Source organism: Microtus pennsylvanicus, chromosome 11 (genome assembly GCF_037038515.1).
Source record: "Microtus pennsylvanicus isolate mMicPen1 chromosome 11, mMicPen1.hap1, whole genome shotgun sequence".
Lineage (NCBI taxonomy): Eukaryota > Metazoa > Chordata > Mammalia > Rodentia > Cricetidae > Microtus > Microtus pennsylvanicus.
The window spans coordinates 85458225-85483861 of NC_134589.1; the positions used below are offsets into that span (position 1 = coordinate 85458225).

At 44.4% G+C, this 25637-nt stretch overlaps 1 protein-coding gene across 1 annotated transcript in view; it reads left to right on the forward strand.

Annotated features, from left to right (window-relative positions):
* The window catches only part of Dock2 (dedicator of cytokinesis 2), a 400319-nt gene that overhangs the window by 135722 nt on the left and 238960 nt on the right, over positions 1-25637 (forward strand). Inside the window, exon 26 of the mRNA XM_075941339.1 lies at positions 22499-22647. Coding sequence (XP_075797454.1) covers positions 22499-22647 — 149 coding nt within the window. The remainder of the gene's footprint in view (positions 1-22498; positions 22648-25637) is intronic.

The following is a 25637-nucleotide window of genomic DNA, read 5'->3' on the forward strand; positions in this document are numbered from 1 at the left end:
TTCACCTCATCAGAAAAGTGTACACACACAACACACACCTACAACCCCATCACACCTGTGCACAAAGCTGTGTATCTGTGCACATGTGCACAGATATACACACACCTTAACACAGGCCTTTTTTTCTCCACCTCCTCTCAGAAGTACAGCACAAGGCAGACTGGGGTTTTCTTGAGCAGGAACTGGAGAGATCCAATATGGGCGGGACTGGGCACTGAGAGCCCTCAGTAGTCCTGGGCAGCCCAGGGAGGTTTGCTATGTGATACCAGTTGGGCTGGAGAGATTGCTGAGTGGAATCAGGCAGTAGAGCAAAGAGGGAAGCCAATTACCCAAAGGCAAACAAGACTCTAATTACAGCTTCAGCTGAAGAGGAGGAAATTATGGAAGGAGAGTAGGTACTGCCCAGCGTCGTTGTTCAGGGCAAAGGCCCACATCAGGGCCTGACATCGCCACCCTTGCTATGACCCTTTATCTCTAGCAGCGTCTGGCTCCCATCTATCAGACGTAGATGCAGTGTGGTTTCCTTGCCGCTCTGTTGTGCAGTATTTCCCACGTGAGGCAGAGTCTGGCATTTAGTCCTGAGCCCATAGGTGGTGTGTAATCAATCACCCTGGTTGGTAACAACTGTTTCCAGCCTTGCTCTTACCTGTGTCAAAGGGCTGTGTCACAGAAGGCGGGGTTGGAAGTCAGAGGTGCTGTGTTCTTCCATGGCCATTTCTGCATGTCACAATGTAGTAGTTATCTCCCAATCTCAAGTGAAAAACTTAAATCAGGGATGCCTCCGTCCACTTTCACCCCAAGGTATGTGGAATGAGCTGACTGCCCAGAGGTCATGAGCGGCCATGTGAACAACACACAGCCTGAGTCTCGAAGTAAGTCCTCTCAGATGGTGGCATCCTGACTCCTTAGTTCCTCTTTATCCAGTGCCTCCTAACCTGCCACAGTACACAGTGCTGAAACCACACGGCTTCATCTGTGAGAATCCTCACACGGTCCCTGTGTCTTCAGGGCTGTATTGTCTTGAGCAAGCTGCTGAAGTTGAAGCTTAGGAAGCAGGATGCAAATGCAGGTCCCCTGTCCCCTGTCCACACAACACCTGATTGTCCCTGAGTCACCAGCATTTGCCACGGCAGCTGGAAATACATTTGTACTTGTGAAAATTTATAGTCTATGTTCAAGGCATTTGGAGGTCTGGGATGTTGAGGAGGCTCAGCCATATGCCCCTGTTGTATGCTTCCTGTTTCAGACTTCCATCCCATTTCTTCAAAATTAAAGGCATGGAGGTTAAGAAGGGGGCTGTCAGACTTTGGGGGAAATGTCTGACACCCAAGCTTTGCCTAACTTTCACAGAAAAATAAGACCAACAAACACAATTCTACCTACCTGTTTGAGTTGTTCTGTTAGTGGAGAGAGAGGATGACGGGGGGTGGGGCAGGGAGAATATTGAAGAGGTTAATACATAGGCTTTATCAGTGTATGAAGTGGAAGGGTTCCACAGCCTGCCGATGGAAGAGCCAAGTCAACAGTTTAGGGAACTCTGAAGTGGCTTCACCCTGATGCACACAGCAATCTGGCCGCTCCCGGCAGCTGGTTGAAAGCTCTTGCCACTCCAAGAAAACCTCAAGCAAAATAAAGGTCTTAAGTCTAAACCAACACTTGATATAGTGTTTCCTGGGCCTGGCTCACCTGACTTAGCACCGTGTAGAAATGGAGTTGGTTCTGATGGAAACTTGGAGTTGGGGAGGTTCTGTGCATGAAGCAGGAGATGCAAGGGGTACTTGGCACTTTCTCTTCAGTTTTGCTATGAACCGAAAACTTCTTTTTAAAATATCTACTATAAATTAAACCTTTAGAGAACACACAGCCCCATCTGGTTCACCAGCCTCTTCTTCTTCGGTTTATTCTCTCTCTCTCTCTCTCTCTCTCTCTCTCTCTCTCTCTCTCTCTCTCTCTCTCTGTGTGTGTGTGTGTGTGTGTCTGTCTTTCTGTCTCTCTCTCTCACACACACACACACTCGCATGAATGTATACACACACACACACACACACACACACACACACACACCCTGGCTCTAAGGACATTGTAGTACATTAGGGAAGTGGTGGGGACTTTGTTTTCGCTGCCTGTGACAGCTGGAGCCAGTGTCTGGAGGGTGTCCAGCATGACTGGGTTTGGGCTAGCATGTCCTGCAGAGGGTGGTGTTGGTAATGGGCTGGATCCCCATGGTCTTCAGGTTTCCTGCTGCACTGGCTATCAGCTGTATGTCTTTCTTACGCCTTTCTCCTTCGTGTCTCCCATTTACTCTGTCGTTTCCCTCAGCCTCACATCATCTCATGCAGCCCCTTCTATAAGCTTGCTGCCTCCAGTCACCTCCCACAGATCTACCTGACCCCTGCTCTCATCTTAACTCAGAACCCCTGGTACCTGCTTCAGTCCTCAGCCAGGTCTCAGCAGGGCTCTCTGCTGCCCTGGCTCTGCGGCTCTAGGCTGTGGGGGCAGATCAGGTGACTTACTGTAGTCCCCACAGAGAGAATGTGGGCTGGAGCGATTTATCTCATTATGCCTTACCTCCTAGAGAGTGCTCCCAGCAATTTTCTTTCTGGGTCATCTAAGAAGGGACACCTAGCCAAGGTGAGCATATGTTTTTTTTTTTTCTCTCTCAGATGCAGCACGGGCTAATCTCATTTGAATATGCATAGTTTCCCTAAATGCAGCTTTGGCCTTGATTCTTTTGGATATAGGGACCCTACTGCCTTATTCTCACCAAGCTTGGACCCGGTTTGCCTGAGAATTGCCTCATCTTTCTAGCTAGTGATGCTCCTGTTATCTAGAAGAGATCTGTCAACTGCAATGAGTTTTAGTCACAAGCCTTCAAAAAACAAAAAAACAAAAATAAAGAATGTGTATCTGTGTGTCTAGCTGTGTGGACCTGTTCCATGTGGGTTGCTCTCGTGGATGTGACTATGCCCTCCTCTGGTAAGATTGGTGAGGATGTTATAAGTTGGTAGGAAAATCAGCCAGTTTTCCCCCTGTGGTGAGTTAAGGGAATTTGGTACCTATTACAGTACTTCCAAACCCCCATCCACACCAGGCTAGGAACAGCAAGAACTGGCATCTTCTGGATCTAGGGATCGCTCACACTATATATGCTCACGTAGCCCTGAGTGAGTGCCTTCCACTCGAGCGCCTGCCCTTCTCTGTGTGTCCAATAACTGGCACCAAGTAAGTGATCGGGGAAGGGGTGGCTGTCTTAACTGGAGGGGATTTCTCTCAGAGGAAATGAGCTATCGAAGATTTAAAAGATTTAAACTCCATTTCAAGAAGGTTCCTGGTAAGTAGCGTGACTTCGGACAAGCCACTTTTCTGGGCTCCGTTCCCTTTGTGTGTGAACAGAGTTGGATCTCTAAGGTCCTGTCAGCAGATCAACACAGAAAGGCTGCAGCTTCGTGTACTATGCAAACTGCTGGAGAAGCGTTGTCATTCCAGGGCTTTGAGGGTACTGGTGTCGGCCCGATGTGAGAGATACCAAAGGAGCGTGTTCAGATGTGCCGTAGGGCTTCACAGCCTTAATATGTGAGTCTGTGCTGTGCTGGGGAGGAAGGTCCAGCAGGCAGTGGCCTACATGGGGCCTTGTTTGGAACCTGGCATCCTCCAGCTGCCAGCCCTTCTAGAGAGGAGATAGCCGCCAGGACAACATTGTCCTTTACAGAAGGACATTACTTCCATACAAATGCCTGTGTAGGTCTTGAAAAGGTGTCCTCTGTCAGGTTCACCCTTCCTGTGACTCAAATTTACCAGGACCTGTGTGAACAGCAGAATGCTTTGTTGAGTTTGGTTCTCTTGTGTGGATTCTGGGCTTCATCTCTGACTATGTTGGCAGGTTTACAATCAGTTACAATCCAGGTACCAGGAGGTTCATCACAGCACTGTGCTGTCTGGTCAAGGCCTGTGCAGAGACATCAAATAGGCCCTGGTTATTGCTCAGGAAAATTTGTTGTATTTTATGGGGACTCAGTGGTAGGATCTGTGTGTGCACGGTAGAATAGCTTGTGTTGCCGTTCAGTGGGAAGAAGAGAAAGGAATTCCCTGAAGTCAAGATTTGCAGCTCTCTCTCTCTTCTGGTTTTCCATGAGATTATAGTCACATCCATCAAGACACGCCCAGGGCTTGGAGGCAAACAGGAGAAATGGCTGTTCCCCTGCTCCTGTTCCAGGAAGGAAGTCAGGGGCGACACTGAGACCGCTTTCTCGCAGCAAAGTTCCTCTTTAGGTCTACACCTGGCTACCTGCCCCTTTCTTCCTCTTTCGCCATCCCGGAGGGGAACACTGGATGATTCTCAGCAGTGCCCTTGTATTTGATCTTGGCAGATGGAATACCTATGCCTTCAGAACTACTGTGTGGATGCGATCTCTATATCTTTGTTTCTGTGCCTTGGGGTCAGAAGTATGTCGTGCACTTTGACAAGAGGAGCAGTTACCTCGTGGGAGAAGTCACTCACTGAGCATCCATGCGCAGCTCCAGCCCTGCTGACTGTAGTTTTGTCCTCCCTGCTCTTGCCCAGTGAAAATGGCCACTAATGGCCCAGCCCAGCCAGATTATACAGCCCTGAATTTAACCTCACCTTAAGTATTTGTCATCACCTTAAAACAGCTGTCTGTCATATCAAAGTCCCCACAGGACAGATCCTAAGAGGAAAGGTGACTTCTAGAATGGGTCTTATGACCTGTGCTTTGTCTATTGACCACGTTCTAGAAACAAAGCATCAGGCAGGCACACAAAGAACAACAATATAATGATGCCACACAGGGGCAAATGCTCTGTGGTTGGTAGAGGTCTAAGCAAAGCGCCCTGAGGATCCAGAGGAACCAAAGGATTTTAAAGTCACAGTGTTGTTAATAACACTTTAACAATTATTTAAGGGGTCGGAGAGAATGCTAGACGGTTAAGAATGTTTGCTGCTCTTACTGATGACTGGGGTTCAATTCCCAGCCCTTAAGTCAGATGACTCAAAACTGCCTGTACTACTCAGCTCCTTTTCTTGGCCTCTGTGGACACCTGCCTGTGCCTGTGAGTATTCACACACAGACACATGCATACACATGCATAAAATATAACTTACAATATTCATTGGCATTTATTTTGAAAGAACCTTACAGGGGATATCATAGAGCTTTTGAAATGATCATGATTCTGCCCTTATTCAGATATATTTGGGCAACCTTTGACTTTCTTCATAATCTTGAGTTCAATCTCAAATGTGTAAAGAGATCTTCCTTTAGAAGGGTCTTTGGGAGCCTGGAAGTCCTGCTGCAGAATATTTTGTTTGGTAACTTCTTGAGTTGTAACAAGCATCAGTTACTTTAGAAAAGCCATGTCACTTATATGGTTTTCAGTTTTTAAAAACCTTCAAAATGGAAAGAGTAATGGGGTTAATGTGGCCACAAAATGAAATGACACCAAGTACAGTTCCTGGATGGTCTGTCGTAAGAGCTCAATATAGGGGAACTTCAAATTGGTATGATCATTAGTGCCATCTTAATTATTCATTTACCACTGCTAGGTTCGCTTTTATCATCAAGTCAGAGTTGGGGCCAAAGTAGTATATAAAAATAAATAAATAAAACATTGTTTAAAATGAACTTTAAAATATCAAGACAGCAAAACAAAAACTGTGTGGGAAAAGACCTGCCTGTCTAGCAAAAGGACTATGACAATAGTTTTCTTATGGGAACCTTGTTAAGTAGGTTGTTGTCTTCGTTGGCAGGGACTCTTTAGGCCAGATACTGTCCGTGTGTTTGCAGATCCATAACTAATTTAAACCACTGCCTTTTGTTTACTGTTTTCCCTCTTACCACTACATCGCTTTTGTCATAGGAAGAGGGAGATAAAATTGACCATTTGATCTCCATACTCCCTGCCATAGGTTGCTGTTTGACCCTAGCAGGTGCTAAGGGGTCTCTGTCATACCTATTTGAAGCAGCACCCCGACTTCTGATGTTCATGGACGCATCAGAATACACCTAGAAAGTCAGCTTCTGTTGTACGTAGACTGAAGTCAATCTCATCGATCTTTTTTTTCAACACTGCAGCCTTAAGCAGCTTCAAGAGCTTTTTTTTTTTTCTTTTCTGTTTTTTTTTTAATTTTGCCCCCAGGTTGCTGATCTTTTCAAAAGCTGCGCTATTCCTTCCCAGTCAGCCTGTGAGATAAGAGGGTAAATTGCAATTAACGGCCACACACTGAGGTGTTGGGGAGAGATTATAGAAGACATTTGCATATTCCACACAACACACACTGCTGGTATAGTTGAAGATCTCCTTGGAGAGACCAGAGTTGCCCAAGGTCACAGCGTGAGTCAGTGGCATAGTGGAGACTAGAGACCAGGAAGGACAAAAAATGCTTTCTTTCCTTGTACTAGTGTTTCTTGGGGTATGGATCTGCCCCACGGGAGGGTGGCTTTTCTAGGAGGAAAAGACTGAGGTCAGACTATCCCAGGCCTACGACTGTGGGGAGGGGGGTTGGAACAGCACAGATGGCCTCCTCTTCTGGGCTGCAGCACTGCTTCTGTGCACTCCTGGGTCTTTTCCGACTAATCTCCTTGGCTAACAAAGAGGAAGCATTTCTGGCTCACTCTCTTCTGGGACTCTCAGATAACTCTTTTGTCTTCATTGTACTGGCTGTCAGCCTTACGTTCAGTTGCTGCTGACTTTCTGTCTGAGACAGAAAAATGCCCTAAAACACATACGAACAAATTAAAATGAATATATATATATATATATATATATATATATATATATAGTAAATATATATACCAAGTAAATAACATGGGTTATAAACTAGAATGGGCAACCAGTGGGTCTCCTATTGATAAAAGCAATGACCAGCTAAAGCTCTGGAAATGCTTTATTGAACTCTGTCCTCTAGGATGTCCAACACCCTTAGGGGAAGAGGATATAGATGAGTCTCAGGTTTCTTCTTAGTATTGAATAAGTAGCTAGAAAAGCAACTAGTAACCCTACAAAGAAAATAAAGAACTAGCCATGCACCAAAAAGATCAATTCAAATGTGTTAGCAGTCTCATTATTGATGGCTTATAAAACTGACCAGAGAAGCCAGAGTGTTTGATCAGTAGCCAATGTCAGGTATTTTTTACCTGTGTCCTGAATCATGAGCCAAGCCCTATTGCATGTGTGCAGAACAAAATCTAGTTTTATGGGTTTTTTGGTTTTTTGGGGTTTTTTTGGCACTGTTTCTCTATTTGAAGATTGTATTTTAGTCCTTATTCTCCTCTTTCTGCTCTCCCCCTAAGAAGTTCTCTGATTACCTTATTATTCAATTAGAGGAAGTACATGGAGGAAAGAGATGGCAAGACGCAATTTATCCAGCATTTCCCCACTGTTACTACATTTTAAAGATTAGCATGTAGGGCTAAGTGAGATGGGATATTAAAGCTATTTATCAAAATGGGGCAGAGAACGTTCCACATTTTAAACCTGTAATTTCCCTATATCACATGACCACCCGGACACGATGTCCTAGATTACACGATTTAGGTGATTCCCTCATTATCTTTTACCGTGAGTCTCCCAGTATCGTTTCATTTGTCTGCTCCTCGAAGCAGGCATTTCCTCCCAGCCGTGTTAGCCTGAAGGCCTGAAGTGAACTTGCTTCTCACGTACATCTTCCTGTTCTTGTTCCTGTCCCCTCTCTTTGTGGCCCTCCTCCTACAGGTCAAATGTGTTTCCTGTGGATGGCTCCTCCTTTAGAGAATGTACTCTCATTTAGAGGAAAGTGGGGGAGATGGAGGGGCAGTCTGTGTCTGGTGACTTAAGGGCAGTTAAAGTCAAATGTTTGAAAAATGGGCCTCTGAATCAGCAGAGGTTTTGCAGAGTGACTGGAAGGACTGCATACTGATAGGTAAAAGTCCTGAGAAACCAAGAAATAATTCTGCCGAGATCCCTGCTAATAAAAAGACCGCACTGCTAAATGCAGGGCCAGCAAGGTTAATGATGATACGTTCTTTTTTAGTACCAAAGATTAACACGATAACTTGCATATGAAAGTTAATTCAGACACACTGGTAATGGAGGAGGCATACAAAATTAATTTCTACAGCACCTCATAAATTTCCACCTCTCCATCTTTGGCTTACACTTTGTCTATGCAAGTGTTGCATGCAAGCCCTGTTGGGCATATTTCAGCCACGGAGTATTTTTGACCCCGGAACAACATGGGGCACCTAAGGTGTTCTCAGTCCTTACACCACTTGCTAGCCCTCCGCTGGATGCTTCCCTGCTGGAAAGCATGTACTTCATCACCTTCCAGGTTCCAGCTTGGCAGGGATCTTGTCGTTAATCATTAATGAGGCTCTGAGGCTGGGTTGAAATGAGAGGAAGGTGGATGGTAGATGGTGGAAGGGCCAGAGGAGGGAGGAGCCGCTCCCTCGCCCAGCGGCAGAGAACTCTTTTGAGAGTTCTCTGTTTAGGTCTATATTCCATTTATTTTTGTTGTTGTTGAATTATTTGTTCTTTCGATGACCAATTTCTTGAGGGTTTTTTTTTTTTTTTTTGGATATTTTGGATATCAGACCTCTGTCTGATGTGGGGTTGGTGAAGATTTTTTCCCATTCTGTAGGTTTTCATTTTGTCTTATTGACTATGTCCTTTGATTTACAGAAGCTTTTCAGTTTCAAAAGGTACCATTTATTAATTGTTTCTCTCAGTGTCTGTGCTACTGAGGTTATATTTAGGAAGTGGTTCCTTGTGCCAATGTATTCAAGTGTACTTCCCACTTTCTCTTCTATATAAGATTCAGTGTGGCTGGCTTTATGTTGAGGTCTTTGATCCATTTGGACTTGAGTTTTGTGCCTGGTGATAGATATGGGCCTATTTTCATTTTTCTACATGTTGATATCCAGTTATGCCAGCACCATTTGTTAATTATGCTTTCTTTTTCCATTTGATATTTTTTGATTCTTTATCAAAAATCTGGTGTTTGCAGGTGTGATGGATGGAGCTAGAAAACACCATATTGAGTGAGGTAACCCAAATCCAGAGAGACAGTTATCACATGTACTCACTTATAAGTGGTTTTTAAACATAAAGCAAAGAAAACCAACCTACAAATCACAATCTCAGAGAACCTAGACAACAATGAGAACCCTAAGAGAGACATACATGGATATAATCTACATGGGGAGTAAAAAAAGACAAGATCTCCTGAGTAAATTGGGATCATGGGGACCTTGGGAGAGGGTTGAAGGGGAGGGGAGAGGTAGGGAGGTGAGCAGAGAAAAATGTATTGCTCAATAAAATTAATAAAAATCAAAACAAAACAAACCCATAAAGGTTCAAAATAAGAATAATGGAAGAACTATTTCAAAACACACATGTATAAATCCAAATGAATCATGTGTTTATATATATATAAGTTATAATTAATTCATATTATATACAAAGTTAAAAAAGAAAGAAAACCCTGCTTTTCAGCTCCCACCCAACTAGCATTATCTGGAGATATGTCAGTGTGTAAGCCTTGGTCTTGTGTTGGTCTAAGCATCTCAAGTGAAAGCCCCCCTGAGTCCCTGTTGTCCATCCATCTCTATGGTACTTCAAGTGCTGCCTCGCCCTCTCCCTCCCTCCCTTCTCATTTCCTTGCATCCTCTTCCACCTCTTCATTTCCTCCCTCCTTTCCCTTCTACTTTCTTTCATTTTCATCCTTTATTCACCTCTTCCTTCCCTCTTTGTTCTTCTCCTCATTTCTTCATGGTCACCACCAAGTAAACCCAGGTAGCCATTCTGCTAATTTCCTGCCATGAACTCTTGTTGGTGGGAAACAGCCACATTCACTGTGCTGTTAACGTAATTGAACGTGATTAAACTGGTATCTAGCCATCAGTCTTAGATGTCTTTAGCCACTGGAGCCTTTGGCGTGCCCATCAGGATATCGTGAAGGTTCTCAAGCTATTTCCATAGCGGTATTTATTCTTTTCTCTTCCGTGCTGTTTCTGCCGGCCAGTCAGAGCCCCCCTCTGATTGTCCTTCACTTTCTTTCCTTCTCTCTGCCCATCCCTGAAGGCTTGACATCACATTTGCTGCAACCCTGATTACATCTATCCTTATCACCTGTATCCTGGTCCAGCACTCACTGTAACCCTGACATTTACAGTTGTTGAGTACATCATGGTTCACTGTAGCAGGTGGAGAGCCAAGGACTAGCGGTCAGTCATGAAACCTCTTTCCTTTGTTTTATAACTTTATTTGATTTTATACCTCTGTTATAGGAGCTGATGACACAATTGAATGAGTTGCCTGTGTTTGTTTTGCTTTGGTTCTTTTCAGAATGAGCATTGTACTATGTGACGTCAATGGCAGCTAATCACTACCCAACCTAATGCAGAATAATCCCCAGTAAATGCAGTAAATCTCTCAGGTTTGGTGTGAGGAGTTCTCTTTTCAGACCTCAGTGTCAGAGAAACCTGTGTTTACTGAAAATGAAAAAAGTAAAGTCCTCTTTTGTTCAAAGACCTCAAGAGTTTGGCGGATTCTCTTCCTTGCCCCAAGGAGCATGACTGGTGCCTGTTTATTGCCCTTCGCTGCTCCCCCTCTGACATCGTCTCTTCTTTTTATTCTTCTTGGACTAAGGTAGCTTATGAAGAAGTACATATAGCTAATAATGAATATATGAACAAGTAATGCCCCAAATAAAATATTAATATCAGTTTCATAGGAGTCCAATCTGAGATTCATCCGCAGGGACTGAACCTAATTGGAAATGCAGTGTGTTTCATTGTGTGTGGTTTTTATACTGTTCCTGTCAATTGACTGCTTCCTTCTTTATTGCACTCGGACCGCCCCGAGGGTGAGGACTGTATATTCTTGTTGCTTTGTGCGGAGAGCTCATTACAAGTGTTGTGAAGTATTTCTCCTCCTCGCTTCCTTCTGTCTCACACTTTCCCCGTTCCTCTCCCATTGCTTTACAGTCCAAGCAGAATCTCTTGGATTCTCTTATTTAAATATTGGGTCTAAGTGTGCGGTTCATTAAATCACTCTTTGCTTTGGGCTCTCTGGGGCAGGATGCAGAGGGGCTGTGGCTCTGTTACTCAAATACATTTAAAAAACAAGAAAAGAAAAAGAAAAGCAATCAGAGACCCTGCCCCTCAGGGGGCTCTGATCTCCACTTTCTTAGTCCACACTTAAAAAAGAGAGGCTGGAGGGCAAACCTTCCCGTTTCCTTTTCTAGTTCTAGGGAGGAAAACGGCGTAGGCTTTACCTTTTGAGGTCTAGCTTGTTTGAAGCCTGCAATGCGTCTCAGGTTTCCTTTATAATAAACAATGGTGGGTTTAAATGTATGGAACTGTGAGTGTAGAGGCCCCAGCCATCCTCCTTTGCCAGCTGAGGTAGGGAGGAGGAGAAAGGAGGGAGAGGGAGCCAGAGTGAAAACAATTACCATTTCATTTTGCCAGTGCTTGAATCCAGGCACATTTTCTCATTTAATTCTCTGAAACCAAGAGCCCCTCGGTTAGCCTTAAAATGCAAACAGGAGGCTTTCTTAATGTGTGACTTTCCCCAGAAACAGGATACTAGCACTCCTATTGATCCAAAACATCGCTGTTGGGGTTTGCTCTTTTTGATATTTGTAAGTTTGGCGGTGGCAGTAGCCTAGGGCTCCCATGCGACTTGAGGACTGTCTGTAAGTGGCATTATTACTCTAAGTTGCAAAGAGCAATGTAAGAGGCACTCACAGAGAGCTCGCCTGAGCCCTCTACCATCTGTCCCCACACAGAAAAGGACAAGGAAAACACAAGGCACAAGTTGCAATCATTCTGATTTACACCCACCTTACAGAGCTCCGTTCTCCAGGTTTTGTATTTTCCCCCTCCATACACAGAAAATGTACTTTGAATGATGCCGATGATCACTCCAGTCCTCTTCATCTCTGTGTGACTAGCCCGGGCATCTGGTGGAGGACATAATTTAGCTCCAGCTGAAGGCCCAGCACATTCTGCTGTGGACGCGAAACTTCTTAGACTCAGCATCCCATCCTGATGCCTCATTGCACACCAGAGCTGCGCTAGAATGTGGATAGTGTTGCATTTGGGTTATCTCATGAAAGAGGCATTTGAAATTCTATCTGTGGGGAAAGAGAAGTATTCTTTCTTCTCTTCCAGCTGGAGAATAGTAAGGCTGAGGCATGAACCTAGGGCTTTCAATCCTGACTCCAGAGTTTTTACGCCTTTCTTCATACCTCTGTTTGTAATAAGGTAAAGCCACAAAAGGGTGAGATACTACCAGAAGGAATGACCACAGGAAGTAGTGAAGGCAAAGATGGCATCCATTTCTCTTCCTTCATCCCACAGTCCCCAGATGTGACCTCTTCATTTCCTTAGGGATTACAGAATAAAGAATGCTGTAATATCCCAAGATGAAGCAGGGTTTTGGTCCTGAGAGAGGAGTAGATTCAGACAGACAAGGTCCCCTCTGCCATTAGCAGACACTCACTGTTCACCTCACACTTATTAGGATCCCGCTGCGTGATGGAGATTGTGTAGTAACTGTGGGAGATCTGGCTTGACTGTGGTCGGATATTTCTCTCCAGCTTCTCAAGTCTGCTGGGGAAAAGGTACCAAAGTATGCAGAAGTCCTAATTATTGTTCACTAACTGAATGGGATGATCCAGGAAGGCTTGAAGTCCACATTCAACTCACTCCTCCTTTCTCCTAATAGCTCTGTCTCTTATTAGGATATGCTCCTGACTGAGGAAACCCTGTTTGAGTATATTGCTACAGACTAACTTACACAAAGTTACAGAGTTCCTGGTTAGGGAGAGTTTGGGGTTCATGGATGCATGGGTACAGGTGTGTCCAGAGGGAAGAGGTTGTGGGAAGGGGAGTTGGGAACTCTGTGCTGTGTGGTACATAGGAGGTGCTTGAGGGAGTGGCTCAAGAATACTTAGCTCTGAAGGAATGTGGGTGCCGCTGACTGATTGTTCCAATAATGTCCCAGATGTTTATAAATGGGGCCAAGTTGCACGTATTATTGACTTGGAGCCAAATATGAGAGAGAAATATTGGAGCCAGCTCATGGCATTCAAAGAGCATCCTTCTATCAGGTGACTTTGAGGTGCCGCACACTGCTTCCCCAGTTGTCCAGAATCAGCCAGGACAGAGGTGACTCTGTTCAGATCCAAGGTCTCCTAGCTTGGGAGGTGGATGGGTGAGACAAGGTCTTTTACTGGGCAGGGCTGCTCTCATCCCATGTAGTGCGGCAAATGTGATCATTCTGTGCATGAGCAGCCTGTCAAGCTGTGGGGTACTCTCAGCCAGCCTGGATTACAAGCTGGTTTTCCTAAAACCATCCTCTTTGGAGCTGTGTGGTTTAATGAACAAGCTTCGAAGAGGGGCAGGTCAGCAGCTGCAGTGGGGTGGGTCCAACTAAAGGCACAAGGACCTGTTAGAACATGACTGTCCTGACAGCTTTGGGAAGCGTGGTGACAGGCAGGTTCTACAGCAGCCACTTTGCACCTTCGGGGAGGTGTTTACAGGGGCCTTTCATTACCTGCTGGCTGAAGCAAGAGGCTTCCTGATTAGATCCTAATTTGAGAAGCTCTGTAAGGAATCTGTTGCTTGGTACCCAATACTCAAAGATGCCGTTGTTTGCAATGCGTGTACCAGTCTGTCTGCAGGCTGTATTGACCCAGCTTCCAAAACCTAGCCTAAGTCGGTTCGTATTTTTTCTGCCCCCATTGCTGTTAAAAACAAGCAAACAAGAAGCTTTACACCGTCTCTCATCTGCACTATTATAGCAAGGATGTGGGAAAATTCAGGAGCTGAGAACAGGGATTCCGGAGTGCTGTTTTCTAGGTTTAAATCTGTTTTTCTACTGCTAGCTGTTTAGTTTTAATCAAATTACTTAATGTCTCTGGACCCTGGTCCTTAGAAGAGATATGAGATTCTGTGCTTTAGGAAGAATGGCCGGGAGAGATTGGTGACTCAGTACGCCTCCCTTTCCTCTCTACAGAGCCCCTTCTGTCTACTGCCTTCTTTTCTAGGACCAACCCCAGGTCCCCCAAAAAACACAGATACTAAGCCTTGCTTATTACTTTATACTAATCAAATCCTTACTGTAGCCCAGGTGAGCACTGCCCCCTCCCCTCCTCTCCATATTTTCTTTCCCATGTTATAGCCTCCTCTTTCTACAGTTAGTCTCCAGGCAAATATCTACTATCAAATCTGCACCGAGGACCATGACCTCCTGTTTCCTTTGTTCTCGAATGCTCTGCCCTGAGATCTTTGCATGCTCTTGCCCATATGACCTTTTCACGTCAGCTCTGGATTCAGTCTCAGACAACTCCTTGATGGTATTTAGGAAATGGTCCTTCTACCCAGGTTCTCTCTCGCTCATTGGCCAGATCCTGTATTACAGCCTTGCCCCCATTCTCTGCATTGGAACACAGTCAGAGCCTGCTCCTCGGGCTGCCAACCTGGCAAAAGCCTACTTTAACTTGTGGGCTGGAAACACAGAAAGGGCATTGGGCTGTGCATCCCCTGAGTTTGAATACTCTAGGCCTTCCGTCCCCATGGGCTTACCTTCAGAGAGGTTGCATGAGGTCTGGAGGATTATGCCCTATTCTTCATGTTCCCCATGTGTCCCCACTTCCCCCACTCTTGTTCCAGGGTTTGCTGGTACTGCAAACTCTATCTTGGAGCTTGCTCCTGGGGAAGCTGGTCTGAACAAGCCAATCGTTAGTTTCTTTCTTTGTTTATCGCAGCCTGTGGATTAGAACATCTGTGAGAGCAGTGCTTGTCACAATAAGTAGTCATCAACCATGTGTGTCTGTATGTGTATACACAGCACACGGTAAGCAATGTATGGCATGCATATTATATACAAAGGACACATATTGCAGGCATATGTGTTATACAACATATAGACTGTCAGAGATTCCAAATGTATCTATAATCAGTGTGACTTGAGGGATACATCCGTATCACCTCCTCTTAAAATTTCCTGCAACTTGTGGCTGGGGAGATAGTTCGGAGGGCAAAGTGTCTGCTACACAAGCTTGAGGACTTGAGTTAGAATCCTGAGCACCCATGCAAAACAATGGGGGCGACAGTGCAGGCTTCAGCTCCAGGACTGTAGGGGGAAGTGTCAGGGGACCCCAGCTACCCAGGCTAGCCGAATTAGAACCTGAATTCCAGCTGGAGAATGATGAAGGCACTTGACATTAACCCGATGTGCCTAAACACACACACACACACACACACACACACACACACACACACACACACACACACGGTAGAGAGATGAGGAGGGAGTGGGAGGTTTAAAGAAGGATGGAGAAGTACAAAATTTCAGTGATTTTTTGTGTCAAGTGCACCCTGCCTACCATGACTATGCTGCTTTGTGGAACATCCAGTTATTATAGGACTTTTGCTTGTAAAACCCCATTTTATATTAACTATAAAATATATGGGATAGAAGTTTACAAGCCTTGAATGTTAAACATATGTGATCAAAGTCGCAGTTTCTTTGGGAGTGTCAGTGGGTGTCCAGAATAGAGCTGGAGTATCCTGTCTCTTCTGGAAGGCCCACTGCTCCCTAATTAGATCTGCTTCTGCTAAGATTCCTGAAGCCATTTTAGCCATTGCTGAGTGCTATGATCTTTAAATAGTCTCTGTTGTCTGGCTGGGGAGGCATATTTTGACCTGTGGGTTCAAAGTGGGGAGATGTACATCATGGTCAGGACTGGAGAAGGGAGTGACGATGTGGATGTTGTAATTAGATGTGTTCTCTGGGAGTGATCCCTTGAGTTGCTGCTGAAAAATGAGTTGGGGGAGATGTTCGTAGAATCACCCAAGGCTTGTTTGTAACCTGATCTGGAATATAAAGTTTGTGGGTAGTTATTGATTTCCCTCAGTGGGTGGAACGTGTTTGCTTTGTGACACGCTGGCTGCAGAAGGGAGGTTGGGGGAACAAATTGCTGACTGTCAGAGTCGTGCTGTGTCTACGGAGTGCCTCCTCCTAGTGTAGCCAATCCAGCCAAGTGGCCTTTCACATCTGCAGATGGTCTGTGAGCCCAAGGGGAAAAGGCAGCTAAGGGAAGCAGAGCCCTGCTTACTGTGCTCAATCCTGAGCAGCAGAGCTGGGATTTTAATCAAGGGCTTTCCCAGTGTGCCAAAACACACTGAGGAGGCAGAGCGAGCCTTGACAGCCATAAGCCCTCTAGTTTCCCAAGAGGGTTAAGCTGAGCTGCAATTCGCCTCCCAATCAATAGGAACTTGGCCAAAGTCCAATGAGGTTCACCTTAAAGTCCATGAAATATTGACCAGGATCGAAGAGACGATTAACTAGTGCTGGTGACAAAAGGAAAGCACGGCTTGGAGTGAAATTACAGGTCCACACACCAAGTCAGTCTTACAGAGCTGGGTAACCATGCGGCATGGACAACATACAGCCATGGGCATGTCTAACCCTTTCTCTGAGGTCACCCATCTCTCGACTGTCCCACAGATTCCCCCACACAATAGACTGGAGACGTACCTGAGATCAGAGAGTAGCAAATGTTTCTCCATTGGGGACATGAGGTGCCAGCCTTACCTTCTTAGTTTATGGAAAATTTGTTTGCATTTTCTCTCTCTCTCTCAACCTTATTTTCCAAAGAGAAGGGTCAGAATTTCTTAGTGTGTATATTGCGCTATATCCAGAGGCTCCCAATGAAACCCACCTGTCCTGGAATGAGCACTGTATCCAGAGGCTCCTGATGACACCCTCTCTGTCCTGGAGTTGAGTGCACAAACAGTGGCCTTGTGCTGGTGTAGAACTGGTACCTCCCCCAAATCTGGAAGGATGATGATCTGATGGGAAGAAGTTCAGACTGCATGATGATTAGCTTCTGTTGTCTGCTTTTGGACCTCGGCTTTGTTCCTGCGGCGATCAGTAAGAATCACATTGTCTATCCAGTTCCAAAGCTAATGGCATAGTGTGATTCCTGGCAAGACAGAAACACGCTGTGTGTGTTCCAGGGACACAGGCAACAGTCCCCCCAGTCAGAATGGAAGCACCAAGAAAGCTGTCCTAGAGGATTTGACCTCTAAGTTCAGACCTAGAAGGTGAGGGTCAGTCAGGCAAAGGGTATTCCTAGCAAAGAAAGCAATGTGCAGAGATCCAGAAGCAAAGGACAGTGATGGGTGAGGTGGAGAGGGAGGTGGAGAGCAACTGGCAAGGTGAAGAAAGGGTCTCACAAAGGATCTGGGGCTGCACCAAAAGAGTTGTAAGATATCCTGGGAGCAGTTGAATGAATCCGCGGACTTCAGTGACTATACAGTAAGAAGGGAAATAACTTAGGACATGTGACCTAGAACATGGAAGCAGCTGATTCATGACAGGTTGGATGTTGATACTGAGAAAGGGATATAACCAAAGATGGTACCCCCATTTGCTTAATTGACTGTGATGGGGTAACTTCTTCACTCTGAGAAGAAGCCGAAGAGGACAGATTTGAGGGAAGATGTCCCGTGCAGATATGGAATGCTTTCCTCTGGAGCTCAGGCTGTGACTGTGGTCACAGAAGCAATTTTGGCTCAATGCTCTTCAAGGTGGCCTTTCAAAGAGGATGGAGACTCCCCTTTCATTCGTTCGCTGCTGATGTTAGGAACCTATGAAGGAAAAGATAACCTTGGGTGATAGCACACTAAAAGATACATCCCACTTCAAAAGGGATATGGGGTCAGATAGGTGACACCACCCGCCATACGCCAAACTTCCTTGAAGAAAAAAATATGAAAACTGAGCCCAGGAATGCTGCATTTTCCTCTGCAGTCACTCGGACAAAAGAAACTTTGGATTAAAATACAGAGAGTTGAGTAACTATGCAGTCTCCTCAGTAGCGGTCTGAATTACAATTTGGACTTGACACCTGATGGCAAATCGCCCAGCCTTTGTCAGTGTGGGTACCTGAGGCAACCATCTCACATGGGATGCGGGTCTGTGATCCTCATTCTCTCTGCCTAGGAAGATTGGTTTAAGGCTTTTGCAAGATCTGTCTTTTAAACCATTTGTGTCTGTTTGCTTGACAATCAAGCAGTGATTTAGAAATGCTTCCGGAAGCGTCACCGGCTAATGTGATTTCACAGCTCTAGCTACAAACCAGAAAAATTATTTCATCTCCAAAGAGGGGAGCCAGACATTTCTGAGAAATCAGAGTTAACAAGAAGACAAAGTCTTTTCGGCAAAGCAGGCTGCAGCATTGATGGCTTCCTCCATGAGAATCTTGCCGAGTCTCAGCATCAGCAGCCTCCATCATCCTGGTCTTGCTAATGTGTAAAGCCGGTCCCTTCCAGATGGATGGAGTGCTGCTTCTGCAGGGGTCTGATCTACTCTCGTGCAAATGTCCACCTGTCTATCCTTCCTCCTGCCACTTCTGTGACCTTGTATTTTAAGTGGTTGTAGAGTTTTGGATGAGGCTTTAACCAAGATTCATTTCAACCGTTTGACTGACCTTTTACCCCCTTATCCCAGTGTGCAGACAGCCACCCAGTATTTGAACATCTCCAGAAATTGAGAGGTTATCACCAGACTTCTTAAGAGAATGTATCACCATAGCTCAAATCCTTAGGTAGGATTTGAAATCCAGGTGCTTCCCATGGAGCTCATTAGTGTTTAAAATCCCTCACTAGGCTCATCGCTTGATTCCAGATCTCTGCAATGGGACCTGATGGAGATACTATGACATGCTAATAGAATGAATTTTTAAGGCACCTCCCCATCTGTGCTATGGCTGCTCCTAACAGCACTGTAGGGAGGAACCAGTTCAGTGTTTCTGTCTTCTTTGTTTTGTCGTCTGCACGCGTCTTCTCTCCTTCGACTTGGGTGCTGAGAGTTGGTTGGCTGCAATCACACAGTTCCACTTGAGAACAGTGCCTGCACCTAGGGACTCTTGATGATTGTAGTTGAGTGACTGACTGACTGAATGTGTGACTGAGTTAGTTAAACTGTACAAAAGGGTTAATCCCTTATCTGACTTGCCATCTCCTTACTGCAGGTCTGGTTGATTTCATTTTACATTTTTTTTTTTTTTAGTTTTAAGTCCCCAAAGTTCTAACACATTGGATCCCTAATCTTTGCTCTTTTGGATCCTGGTAACTGAGCTAAGCACCTCATGGATGCTAAGCACACACTCGACTTAGCACTTCATTCCCAGCCGTAGTCATATTTGAAACTCAAGATAACTGATCACTCTTAATCAGTCCTTTCCACCTTCCTTCAAAGTCTTTGGAGACCTTTGGCCTCAGCAGAATGCATTTTATGTCAGATGTAGGAATCTGGTGTAACAGTAAGGGGCCATGAACACGCCCATTTTTACAGTCCCACCTGGCTCACGACAGTGGCAGCTCTGTGCTCTTTAGCTGCTCCAGCCATTCTGTATGCAGCAGTGACAATGAATCTTCTCAAGGGGCATTTTTTGTGACTCTCTTGTTCAAGGGGAGGGAGGCATTCTGCTGCACTGTAGATCTCCTTTGTGAATTTACTTGCAAAATTAGCTTTTGAAGAGAAGGACAGTGCTCATCTTCTGATGGTTTAAAGATGGAAAAACAGTGAGGTCTAAGTGGGTCATGGAGTATCCTGAAGTTGCGGGACTTACCCTGTTCTGGGGAAGGGTTTTCTGCCTGAGATGATCTTACTTGGTTTTCCTGTCACATGTGCCCTAACACCTGTGATTCCCTCTAACAAATCCGAAGTTTCAAAGTTGCAAGTTAATAACGCTTTTTAAAAATACATTTGAAACAAATGTCTAAACAAACAGTGTGTTTCTTCTCTAGATCTGCTAGCAACGAAAACCTTCTTTGAAAAAGTTCTATCTATTTCCGTCCATTTGCATGCAAAATTCAAGAAGTCATTGTTTTTTACTGCTGAGTAGACAGAAATAGAAAACACTATCATGAGTGAGGTAATCCAGACCCAAAAAGAGGAACATGGGATGTACTCACTCATATTTAGTTTCTAGCCATAAATAAAGGACATTGAGCCTATAATTTGTGATCCTAGAGAAGCTAAATAAGAAGGTGAACCCAAAGAAAAACATATAGGCATCCTCCTGAATATTAACCTTCATCAGGTGATGAAAGGAGACAGAGACAGAGACCCACATTGGAGCACCGGACTGAAATCTCAAGGTCCAAATCAGGAGGAGAAGGAGAGAGAGCACAAGCAAGGAACTCAGGACCGCGAGGGGTGCACCCACACACTGAGACAATGGGGATGTTCTACTGGGAACTCACCAAGGCCAGCTGGCCTGGGTATGAAAAAGCATGGGATAAAATCGGACTAGCTGAACATAGGGGACAATGAGGACTACTGAGAACTCAAGAACAATGGCAATGGGTTTTTGATCCTACTGCACGTACTGGCTTTGTGAGAGCCTAGGCAGTTTAGATGCTCACCTTACTAGACCTGGATGGAGGTGGGTGGTCCTTGGACTTCCTACAAGGCAGGGAACCCTGATTGCTCTTCGGGCTGAGGAGGGACGGGGGATTGATCTGGGGAAGGGGAGGGAAATGGGAGGCGGTGGCAGGGAGGAGGCAGAAATCTTTAATAAATAAATAAATAAATAAATAAAAAATAAAAGCCAAAAAAAGAAAAGGAAAAAGTTCTATCTAAACAAATGTAGTTAAAAGATGACTCATTTCTAGACCCTGGGAAAGCTGCAGAACTAGCCATCAGGGAGGGCAGATCTAGAGTAGTTTTGAGGAGGGAACAGAGGCGAGGGTATGTGGCCTCCTCCATGCAGATGACGGCTGTACCCCGTGAGGTCTGGAATCTCCATGAATGGTTCAGAGTACAGGCTGTGGCCATCCAGGAGCCATCACTACCTGTGTACACAAAGCATCAGCAAAATTGGGGAGATAATATTGCTTTTTCTTCCAGTAACCAGGAAGAATAACCCAGTTAACTCTTGCCAAATACTTCAAATGGCGCATTTAAACCTAGAATACTGGAAGTACTCAGTATGAATTAGTAGTTAGTAACGTCATCTGTTACCTTTATAAATGATCCCTTGAGATGTCTATATCTGTTACCAGCCTATTTAGGTCCCAGTATTCAGCCTTTATTTTAAGGAGTGTGGGCACCTTCCAACAGCTTCTCAGGGTTAGAGCCCTTGACGGGGTATCTTCCCCAGAGTCAGTCAAGGGCGTGGCCATAAGATAGGAGTGCTGATGTGCAGGTGGAAAACAAGACCTGGGCTTGTCCTCTTTCATCTTTTCCTTGATATAGCTTCTGGCTTTCTTGCTGTTTATTGCCTTGGTTGGACTTTAAGTACCTAATGGGAAAGAACCACAGCTCATCCCTGTACCTTTAGAAACCTGGTGCCTCAAAAGAGAAAGGAAACCTTCCACATCTAGCTGTTGGATTGAATTTAAATGACATTCTGGTGTCTATGATTCATGTCTGAGCTCAAGTGGCATCTGGCTGTGTATGGTTTGAAACAACTTTGGAGCTATTTTTTTTTCCCTTAAAGGTTTTGCTTAAAGGAAACGTAGAGATAAAATTGTGTAAGACTTTAGAACCCTCCTGAAATGCTCTGAGACAGCATTGTCAGGAAAAAACATCTTCTTTACGAGAGTTCTAGTTTATTTTATAAGAAAGCAATGTGCACAGGAGTCAAGGGGAAGGCTGTTCAGTGTAGTGTTTTGTAATTTGAAGAGTGACCAACAGTAGGATTATGCCCAGATAAGGAAACAAATCCATGATTTGAGAATGTTATAGTAGTTAAATAATTAAGATAGTTGCTATATGCAAAAATATAAAAATTGCTCCAGGGAATATTGGTAAGTGAATGGTATCAAGGAACTAAGCAACACATGCAGGCATGCCTCACTTTAAAAAAGCAGATATAGGTTAAAAAAAATAAACCACTGTAGGATTTAATCTGCTTATATATGGAAAGCCATATGCAAAGATCATGAGAGTTTATAACCACAACATGATATGAATTAAAGTAAACTCAAGATAAAATTGAGACTAGGAGGATTTATACTGAAGCATTTGAATATATGTATATGATTTACGAATTTAAACACACAAAATAAAACAGCTGTTGATTCTAGGGAATGAGGGACAGGGAAGAAGCCAGAATTGTGAATTACATTCTAAGGAAATCTTAACCTAACCCTTACTACTTAATCTTTTTACAAGGAAAATATATTTGTTAATTATCACCTAATGAAAAAAATCATATAAATTGTTATTTAAGTTCTGTAATAATATAACTATAACCTATAAATAGGATATATGTACTGTAAGTTTATAGACAGATTATATTTACTTATAAGTTATTGTAACTTAAAGTTGAATGTTTTCATGAGAAATAATAAAGAACAATGTTTTCTATATGTATACATGCATACATAATGTATGTAAAGGAAACTAATACATACTATTATTCATATATATGAAACTAAACAGGAAGCCCACATACTTGTCACTAATTTGCTTCCAGAATGCCGGGACATTCTGCTTCCTGTCATCACCAAAGAGTTGAAGGAGCTGCTGGAGCAGAGGGACGATGGGCAGCAACAGGTGATGGAGAAGAAGTACTGCGTGGAACTGCTCAACAGCATCTTGGAGGTCCTTAGCTGTCAGGATGCGGTGAGTCCTCAGGATGAGGTGGCTGCCCTGGGCTCAGATCTGGGCTCGGCTGATGAAGTTATAAAACATTGATGCTGATGGCGAGCATTTGAAATCTAAAGAGAGAAATCAACGCCTACTCAGCAGGCTGACTGTCCCAGTGACGCATCCCTCATAGCTGTGAATGACGTCGCTGGGATAGACAGCAGCCAGAAGTGTACATTTTATTATCCTACGTCCTGGTGGACAGGTTTCCCCCCAAGCACGGGCATGAATATCATCAGTCTTCCTAGGTGGTTTGCACTCTCCTGGTCTGTTTTTGTATTCCTAGTTTTCAGGGCTGCTAAGGGGAGCTTCTTCTGCCCATATGGTCAAGAAAGCAAGCTCAGTGGCTTTTACCCTGAAGGATTTGAGTTTGGTGTCTCAGAGGACCTCTTATAATGATAGAAATAGTTAGACTCTTCCTGGGGCTGGAGAGATGGCTCAGGGGTTAAGAGTGCTGGCTACTTTTCCAGAGGTTCTGAGTTCAGTTCCTAGCAACCACATGGTGGTTCACAATCATCTGGGATAGGATATGGTGCCCTCTTCTGGCACACAGGTCTACATGCAGAGCATGCATACATAAAATATGAGTAAACTAAATTAAATTTTTTAAAAAAGACTCTTCCTGCTTCGGCCAATTTCCCAGGCCCATGCTCCAGAGAAAGGGTGTGGCCTGTGACTATGGAAGGGACAAGCTGAAACTGTGAAGCCAATGTGCATTCGAATGTCATTGCTTAGGGGACAGACTTGGAACCTAAAGGAAATGTCTCAGTGGAGGGCTGGAGGCTTCTGAAGGGCAGCCCCTAGAGCTGGAGGAGGCTGCAAGAGGGGAAAGATGCAGGCTGCCAGCGGAAGAGAGAGAATGTGCACGTGCTTTACGTAGGCATTTATGGTATATGAGGCCACACCCAAGTGGGCTGGACACTTAAAGGCCGAAGGAGTTCCTTCAGCACCCTAGGAAGAGTGGTGCAGGCCGAGGGGCAGCACCAAGGCACAACTCAGACTCTAAGAACTTCAAGAGGGAGGGATGGGTTCTTGCTTGGTTTGGCCTAAGTTTGTGTGGGAAGATCTCACTATGCCTTGCCCTTGTGCCCTTGTGTGGGACTGCACTCAGAAGACTTAGACCCAAACAATCAAGAGGTTGTTCCTGAGTATGCATGCAAAGGGTCCTCCTCAGCACTTTGTTCTCAAAAAAAAAAAAAAAAAAAAAAGAGCTTCCTGGATGAACTCTGTTCTGTGGTAAGCTGTAACTCTAAACTTCACAAGGGGATGTTTCTATACAGTTCAGATCTCATAGCCATGTTTATCAGCCTCCCTAGATGTGATTTCTCGTACATCTTCCTCCTGTCCTTACCATCCAAATTGGCAGTCTTCTGATTATCCAGTGAAAGCAGAATCTTGCTTCATTTATTCGTTCATCCGCCACTCATTCATTTACTCAGAAATACATAAAGTGCACCAAGTGTGTGCTAGGCGTTGGGGATACAGAGCATGAAATGTCTCCTCAAGAATGTCATTACAGAAATGTAAATAAGCAACCGGAATATGCAGGCTCAGCACCTGCAATTTAAAATTCTAACTCTGAAATGCCCCCAGGATGAAAGCTTCAAAATACCACGTGTTAAGGACATAGGTAAAAAAAAAAAATTCTAATCTTTGGAAATCTTGTTTCATGCCCAAGTTATTATTATTACCAATTATTTATTATATAATCAATGGTGATCCTTAAATTATAGTCATTTTTGGTTAAAAAGTTCATACTCTGGTTAAGAAAATTGTCAAAAATGATTTTCATACTATACATCTAAAGTATGTGTGAAAATAAAAAAAAAACCTTGCTTAGACATGGGTCCCAAACACAAGCTATTTCATTGAATGTATGGAATAAACATGTCTTTAAAATCTAAAGACAGCATGTAATGTCGTGACTAAACTCTATACATGTGCTGAAGGTACTTGACTTCCCAAGGCTTGACTAAGTGTATTTGTGGGAGCACTAGGGTATGGGGGTGGTCATCGAGGAAGCATTTGCAAGGACAGTGATACTTCAACTGATGTTCAAAGGTTAAAAACAATTATGACTCTCGCCGTTTGCTGTTTTCTAGGCACTGTGCAATCCATGCAGTCTTATTAATCTGCTTCCAAGTAGTAAGGTTTGTTATTCTATTTCATGAAAAGCATTGAGCTTCATAATCAATTAATATTTAAGGCCAGGCAAAGTAATCCAAGCTGAGGTTCATCAGACTATGTGGTCTGTGCAATCATGGACATGAAGACACAAGGGCAGTGCGTTTCCTTCCTTTCCACATCCTTGTGTCATGGAAAGAGAAGATGGACCAGAGAGCTTGGATACTCAATGGTCCTTCCAGAGATGAGACCAGGCTGACAGCGTTTCTCAGTACATCTGCTGCCAGCTGTCCAGTTGGCACTGGGCTTTATCACTTGGTCTTTATTTATTGTTATTTTAAGTATTTGTATGTGTGGTGGGGGATGAAATGTCTTACAGTGTTAGGATGTGGGAGCTGGCTCTTCATTTCTTTAGAAATACCTTAGTGGATGTTTCCCTTTTTGTGAATAGCCAACGTGCAATGGTTCTTTACATTTCATTCTGAAAAATGTCATAGATGTCTGGGAATTCACGGTTTGGGGAAACGCAACTAAGATGGGTGTTCCTAGTCCTCTTATTTCTGATATAGGTAGTGTCCAGTTCATTTGTACGGTAGCTGTTGTGGCTCCATCCACCGCAGGGGAATGGAGCTTCTAGGTCTGCTCTACATATTTTCGCCAGTTTGCAGCTTCAGTAGCATTGCGGACCCTGCCTCCCTCCTGGGAGAGGAGGCTGCTGTCTCTCCCAGACTCAGGACTTCAGGGTGTCAAAGTAGGAGTCCCTAAGTACCTCCTGGACTCGGGGTGTAGGAGGTGTGGTGTCACTTTCACAGTCTAAGTCCCTTTGGTAATGTGGTTTGCCT